Source organism: Gouania willdenowi, chromosome 12 (assembly GCF_900634775.1).
Source record: "Gouania willdenowi chromosome 12, fGouWil2.1, whole genome shotgun sequence".
Classification (NCBI taxonomy): Eukaryota; Metazoa; Chordata; class Actinopteri; order Blenniiformes; family Gobiesocidae; genus Gouania; species Gouania willdenowi.
The window spans coordinates 32,498,976-32,506,975 of NC_041055.1; the positions used below are offsets into that span (position 1 = coordinate 32,498,976).

General features: G+C 37.7%; 1 protein-coding gene across 1 annotated transcript; it reads left to right on the forward strand.

The window, feature by feature from the left end:
- Window positions 1-1,809: 1,809 nt before the first annotated feature.
- On the forward strand, window positions 1,810-6,767 carry barhl1b (BarH-like homeobox 1b). The gene is made up of 3 exons (XM_028462179.1): window positions 1,810-2,635; window positions 4,997-5,216; window positions 6,284-6,767. The coding sequence occupies exons 1-3, from the start codon at window positions 2,191-2,193 to the stop codon at window positions 6,576-6,578; spliced, it is 960 nt and encodes a 319-aa protein (XP_028317980.1). The 5' UTR covers window positions 1,810-2,190; the 3' UTR covers window positions 6,579-6,767.
- The last annotated feature ends 1,233 nt before the right edge of the window (window positions 6,768-8,000 follow it).

Consider the following 8,000-nt stretch of genomic DNA (forward strand, 5'->3'; position numbering starts at 1 on the left):
CGATTCACCCTTCCCTCTGTAGATCTTATCCTTTAGGTCAACGTTTCTTTTTTTATTTGATTAACTGTTTGGAAAGTGCTGAGATTCAGGATTCATTCATTTTGCTTTAAACTGCATTATTATTATTATTATTATTATTATTATTATTATTATTATTATTATTATTATTATTGTTTTGTATTGTTGTAAATAATTGTTTATAATTTCTTTCGTTATGATGCACCAAATAAAATCTATAGAAATAAAGTTAGATCTTTGTGGGCAAATAATAATAATAATAATAATAATAATAATAATAATAATAATAATAATAATAATAATAATAATAATAATAATAATAATAATAATTTTTACTTTCGTGTTATATAATAGTTGTTGTTATTGTGTGTGTGTGTGTGTGTGTGTGTGTGTGTGTGTGTGTGTGTGTGTGTGTGTGTGTTACACAGACACAACAATATATCTTATAAACTCAGCGCCGTTTCGCACCAGCAGACAGGCATGGCTCAGTTAGTGTGTGTGTGTGTGTGTGTGTGTGTGTGTGTGTGTGTGTGTGTGTGTGTGTGTGTGTGTGTGTGTGTGTGTGTGTGCGTGTGTGTGTGTGTGTGTGTGTGTGTCCCCTCTTATGTGACAGCTTGCAGCCGTGATGGGACCCCATGGGGCCGGGAGCGGATTCACTAACCTGCCGGTGTCTAAAACCGGCGACGCGCGCCTCCAATCTGGTGGTCACATGGGGTGGTGTGTGTGTGTGTGTGTGTGTGTGGGTGGGTGGGGGGGTTCTGTGTTTTGTGATGATGATGATGATGAGAAGGCGTTAGATTGTTTGGAGGCTTCAGACTTCAGACTTGGAGGCAAATTTGGACAAATGTGAGAAAATCCCAGGGAATATAAATCTTTACTAATATTAATTTAACTGTAACTATTAGACGGTAGGAATTGATTTATTTCAAATCTACTGAAAATAAATAAAACTGAATGAATAATTCAAAGAATTATTACCAAAGCTCATTTTTATATAACAAATACAACAAACACTACTACTACTACTACTAATAATAATAATATATTTTGTAAATATTCCATAATTATAATACTATTTTATACTATTATTATTGTTAGTAGTAGTAGTAATGTTAAATTATTACTATAGCACTTTTATTCAAAATAAATAAATAATTGTAATTAATAATTCAAGGAATCAATGAATAATGTAACCTATTTTACCAAAGAAAAACGTTTTAGACTGTTTTTGATTATTATTATTATTATTATTATTATTATTATTATTGATATTATTTTACAATAATAAACGTATATTATTACTATTATTAATATTAGTAATAGTAGTTTAGTATTCTTATGTATTTTTTTATTTTACAGTAATACAGTTAAAATAATGCTGCAGACGTTGATGTAAACTCCAAAAGTAACAAAATAAAAGCATCTTCCATGTGAGGCTGAAGTGATTAAAAAAAAATGATGAGCGGAAATGATCGCCGTGGACGTCGGAAACAGGAAGGCAGTGCGCGTGCGTGCGTGCCCCCGCGGTAATAACCCATTATCAGCCTCATCAATGATGTAATGAAAGCAAACAGTGCGAAAATTGCCTGTAAACAGTTGGATCCGCGTCTCCTGATGAATCCACGGGTTCTTCTATCAAAGTGAGGAAGAGGAGGAGGAGGAGGATGGATGGATAGAGGGGGCGTGTCCTGCTCCCTCAGCCAATCAGGGCTCTATGCGGGGGACTCACGTGGCCGCGGCGCCGTTAAAACCTGGTCCTGACTTTTCTCTAAGTTTCATTTGTAGGATTCATTGGTCCTGGTGCTGCTCACTCTTTAACCCACTTTGTCTGTGCGCGTGTGCGTGTGCGCGTCCATGGACGTCTCTTCCTCTTCCTCTTCCTCTTCCTCTCCACAAAGGCTTTTATTCTCTTTCCAGGGAAACACGCACTGGGTCGCTGTCCGCGGTGCTGAAGTCAAGGAGTGAAGGTGATCCTGGATTATTCCACCAGAGGATTCTAATCTAGAATAATCTAGAAACACTTTAAAGACCTGCTGCTGGTATCTGGACCACCGGGACCACCTGGAGCACCGGGACCAGGATACCCCCCCACCCCGCCCCCCTACCCGTTAATCCCTGAGCAGCCAAACTTCCTCCTAATCCCAGATGTTGTTCTGAATCCTAATCCCGACCATGGATTCGTCCACCAACGGCTCCAGCTTCGGCATCGACTCGCTGCTGTCCCACCGGCCCGGTAGTCCGGTGTCTAAGGGGGACGGCCTGGCGGGGGGGTGCCACTCCCCGCTGGACTTCAGCCCGCGCTCTGACGTGGAGAGTGGCTGCTCGTCCCCTCCCTCCCCCCGGGACCGGGACTTTGGAGACGAGGCGGCCCGGAGGCAGAGCCACAACCTGGGCCTCGGTCTCGCGCACCCGCAGCATCTCCAGCACGCGCAGATCTCCGCCGGTTCTCAACAGAGAACCGTGACCTCGTCGTTCCTCATCCGGGACATTTTGGCGGACTGTAAACCGCTGGCCGCGTGCGCGCCGTACTCCAGCAACGGGCAACCGACCCAGGAGACCGCGGAGGACTTTCTGGAGAAAATCCACAGCAACTCGTCCTCAGACAGTGAATATAAAGGTAATTATTATTATTATTATTATTATTATTATTATTATTATTATTATTATTATTATTATTATTATTATTATTATTTAATTCATTTATAATGAAAAATATTTAACTATTAAAGAAATTACAATCAGAAATATTTTATTGATCCCAAGGGGAAATTACTTATGTCACAGAGGCTCGACATTACAAATAAAAAAATAAACAAAGAAAAAACAGAAAGTGAAAAATACTGTTCATTAAATATTGTAAATGCACACATTACAAGACAAAAAATAAAATAAGATAAAAAATAAAAATCATACAAAATCCCCACTTCTCTGAGTTGTTTAAATTAAACAAATGACACCTTTGTATAATTAGTTTTTATTCTGGTTGTCATAATTGTAATATTTTCTGCATGGGTTCGAAAATTAAATCATTTCCTGAATTTATTTGTAATCTAAATCAATGAAGACAAAGATTGGAAAATAAATCCAACAATAAAAGATAAATATAATCAAGGTCGTTGCTCAGCATGTTGGTCGTAATTATCACATTATTATAAATTATCATGATTCAATGCATGTAATAAAACAATATTATTATTTAAAAAATAGTTTTATTTTATTTATATAACTTGGATTTATTTATTTTGATTTATTTTATTTTTTTTAAATCACTTGGATTTTTTTTTTTTTTTTTGAAAATTTGAAAAATTATCTTTAAAAAGTTGGAGTAATCATAATTCCTTTGGATTAACAAGGACTAAATAAATACATAAATAAACGTGAGGGGAAACCTGTGGCCTGTGTGTGCGTATTTACGCGCGGGTGTCCAATCCGGATTATGAGCCCAATGTGTCCCGGGTGCGCACGTAGACAGATGTGAGGAAGAGGGGGAAAGAAAGGAAAGGAAAGGAAAGGAAAGGAAAGGAAAGGAAAGGGAAGGATGGTGGTGACAGTGACAGGGTCGCCTCCAGATAAGCGCCATCAAGGGCCTCAATGTTTCCAATCATGTCAGCCATAACAGACATGTCATATAGCTCAGTGATAGAGTAATGAAGAGGAGCCGGGAGCAGAGCAGCGCTGCAGGCGATGGACACACACACACACACACACACACACACACACACACACACACACACACACACACACACACACACACACACACACACACACACACACACTTATATTTGCTCGACTCTGTCGTTCAGTGTTAAAATAATATGTTATTCTCATTTATTTCTAAGGCTAATGGCATTTTTTTTTTTTTTACTGTATAAATCTCTCTTCGTGCGTCTTTCACGCAGTGAACGGATCCTCTGGGGATGTGCGCCATGCGCCACAGTGTTCCACCTTTGATTTTCCACCCGTGATTCTACTCCTGTGTGATAAAAAAAAAAAAAAAAGAAACCCGGGATTTGATGCAATTTGTCCGAGCTCCTAATCAGATTAGATGGAGCTCGCAGCGCGCGTCCTGATTCCTCCTCATTTCCGCTCCGAGCTTGTGAAGTTCCTCCGGTCGCGCTTGAAAAAGCCTCCGTCCGTTCCCTCGTGGCTCAATTAGGCGGATTATTGCGTTTCCAGAGACGACTCAACTGATTCAAGTATAGCACTATAGAACGCGTGCGTGTGCTCTGTGCTGTTTTAATGCGCCCTGACACCCACACGCACGCGGAAAGAACAAAGCGTCACATATTTCAAGTGCCAACATTTGAAGAAGCAGCTTTTCATAACGATTTATGGTCAAATCAAGCCCCAAATACACAGGAAATTATTCAGAAGCTTTTCATAAGATTAAACCAAAGAGGGATTACAGATTTAAATCCGCTATAGTCACACAATCATCTGATCACAATCAGTTTTACTGAGTTTTTAGACAATACAAGGAATTGGTATATGGACCAAGAAAAACAAAAACAAAAACCCCCCCAAAAACCCAAGCAGAAACCTAATAATAATAATAATAATAATAATAATAATAATAATAGTAATGATACATATATGGACGATTATAAAATATAATAAAAAGAAATGAGTATAAACTATAATAAATATAATATACATTCATATTTATATTCATCCTTAAATTCATAAGTGCATTAATATTGTTGTCTGTTGACACATTGACATAAGTTGAAGAGATACAAACCAAATAAAGCAGCAAAACTAAGCTGTATATTTTGACTCAATCATAAACTTTTGAATTATTGTATTTTATTTTCCCACTTAATAAAAAATAAAGGACGTTTCACATCGTTTCCAAAGTTAAACGCACATAATTTCACATTTACACTGCGTTTAATTTTGAGCTTTGATAAATCAAACCGTGTGTGTGTGATTGATGCTGATGGATGCAGCCTGTGTCTGATTCTGTGTGTGTGCGCAGTGAAAGAAGAGGACCGGGAAATCTCCAGCAGCAGAGACAGTCCCCAGGTGCGGCTGAAGAAGCCCCGGAAGGCCCGCACGGCCTTCACCGACCACCAGCTGGCGCAACTGGAGCGGAGCTTCGAGCGGCAGAAATACCTGAGTGTCCAGGACCGGATGGAGCTGGCGGCGTCCCTAAACCTGACCGACACCCAGGTTAAGACCTGGTACCAGAACCGCAGGTGAGCAGTAAGGCAATCAGCATTTAGAAAAATTAATGCGTACATTTTAGACTCTTTAAAAAATAAAAATTATTAGAAATTTTCATTGGATAATCTTCATATTCATATTCACTATAAAACAAGTTAAAAATCTGGACTGCACTGTGTAAAATTGTTAATTTTAAATTGAAAAGTCTTAAGGCTCAGCAATTTTATTAGTTATTCATTTTTAATTCATTAAAATATACAATAACTAAATAGTGTATATAGCATATACATGTGTATGTATATATAGATAAATTGGTTAAACTGGTTATATATTAACTTTTTTCTGCTATTTTGAACGTGCATAAATGTTTTATTGAAATTTTTTTACACTTGTTTTGGAAAATGAACTTTTGCAAATGAACTTTTATTTCATATGCATATTGTTCTTTGTTTGTTTGTTTTTTTACATGTTAAAAAAGAAATGAATAAGATAAAATCAAGTATCGAAGATTAAATTAAATCTTGTTTTTCTCTTATTTTTATTTATTATTTATTATTATTTATTTATTTATTCTTATTTTATTTATTCTCACAACGTTTTTGCCATGAACCATTTCATGAATGATGAACATGACTTGTAACAAATTTACCAAATCGAACACACGCGCAACAGCGTCCGTATCGACGCACAAAAACGCGCCTGAAGTGTTTTTCTTTGCTTGTATTTATTTGGGAGTGAAATGAACGCAGCTTAAATAACGGAAATAAATAGAAAACAACACTTTGGAGGATCAATAATGCATGGCTGCATGTGTGCGCATTAATAATTCAAACAAACTACTATATCCACTCAATTATCTTCAATATGAATTATTCACCTGCGTGCGCGCGTGCGTGTTTGAGTGTGTGCGTGATGCGATCCAAACACGGTCTGGGTGTGAAAACAAGCTGCAGGTCTGAGCTTTGGATGATTTTAGAACAACAACAAACACACTTAGTAATCGGATCAGAGCGGAACAGACGGTGATATTTATACACGCGCACACACACACACACACACACACACCTGTCTAAAGCCGCTATGTGTGCGTGTGTTCCAGGACGAAGTGGAAGCGGCAGACCGCGGTGGGCCTGGAGCTGCTGGCGGAGGCCGGGAACTACTCAGCCCTGCAGAGGATGTTCCCCTCCCCGTACTTTTACCCCCAGAGCCTGGTGTCCAACCTGGACCCGGGGGCCGCCCTCTACCTGTACCGGGGCCCCTCGGCGCCGCCCCCGGCCCTGCAGAGACCTCTAGTCCCCAGGATTCTGCTGCACGGCCTGCAGGGGGGCAGCGAACCGCCGCCCCCGCTGCCGACCTTGTCCGGTGTGCTGCCGCGGCCCAACCAGCCCCGGTGAGCCGCACCGGGTACCGGGAACACGGAGGACCGGAACCATGGGTACGGACAGAGACAGAGACTCTGCGTAAAAGGAGAAAAATCATCTGCTTTATTTATCGATTATTTATTTATTTTTCTGTATCAGTCACAACATTTAAGTTATGTATTTATTTATTGTGCAACGTTTCAGTATTCTTTTACCATTATTATTATTATTATTATTATTATTATTATTATTAGGCTCATAATAATCTAATTCAGGGGTTCTCAACTGGTCTCCCATCATTAAATCGCGACCTATTTATTAAAAAAATAAATTTAAAAAAATTCAATTTAGTTTATCAAAAATATCTGTTAAAAACACACACATACAATCTTTTTTTATTTCTATTTTTTTTTTTTTTTTAACATAAATCTATATATTTTCCAATGCAACACATGCATTTCACAGCATGCATGTCAAAAGAGAAGTTTCTTTCAAAATAAAAGACAAGTCCAACATGAGAGACATTCAGTATTTATTTTTGTTATTTTTCACCCACCCAGTACAGGTCCGCAACCCACCAGTTGAGAATTGCTGATCTAAGTTATGATGGAGTATTTGCAGATGTGCACTTGTTGTAAATAAGAATATTTTACATTTTATTCAGAAAAAATGGTGTTTTTCTTGGTCTTTTGGGTCTTTGGGTGATCACAGCGGTTCTGTTTAAGATAAATGGCTATAGATTAGCCACCAGAAGCTATACAGGCGTGTGAATATTAATAATAATAATAATAATAATAATAATAATAATAATAATAATAATAATAATAATAATAATAATAATAATGAAAAAAAGAGTAAACTCCAGAGTAAATTCATATGTTCTGATGAGGATAAAATGAGCTTCTATGATTTTTTTTTGTCCTTATTTAAGTTTCAATAAGGCCAATAACAGCTGGTTTATAAAGTGATTTATACACTGTGTGGGGCTTGATTGGAGCGAACAGGCCTGTTGATATATTTAGATGTTATTCCAGCAGACGTTGTGCTTTTAAACTTCTGTTCTTTCATATGAAGCCGTGATAAACCTTTGATTGTTATTATTCTCTCATTCGGTGATAAAATCTGTATATTGTAGATATCAAAGTTGTGGAGTAGGTCTTCTTGTATATTTCCTGGGTAGTTTTTTTATTTTTTATTTAAGTCTTTCCATGAAATTAATTAATTTTCTGACGCGCTGAGAGTCACAGCCAGAGGTGTGTGTTTGTGTGAAAGAGGAAAACTTTTTTTAAATGTGGAAAATTAAAGTCTTTCATGTAAAACATGGTCTGGATTTTATACTAAAGCGTGGACCGGGACCAGAGGAAATAATCTATCATTAATCCAATCCATGAAAATAATCTATATATTTAAATTTAAAGGTTGGATTTGGGATTGATTTTGGCCAAAAAACCTCTT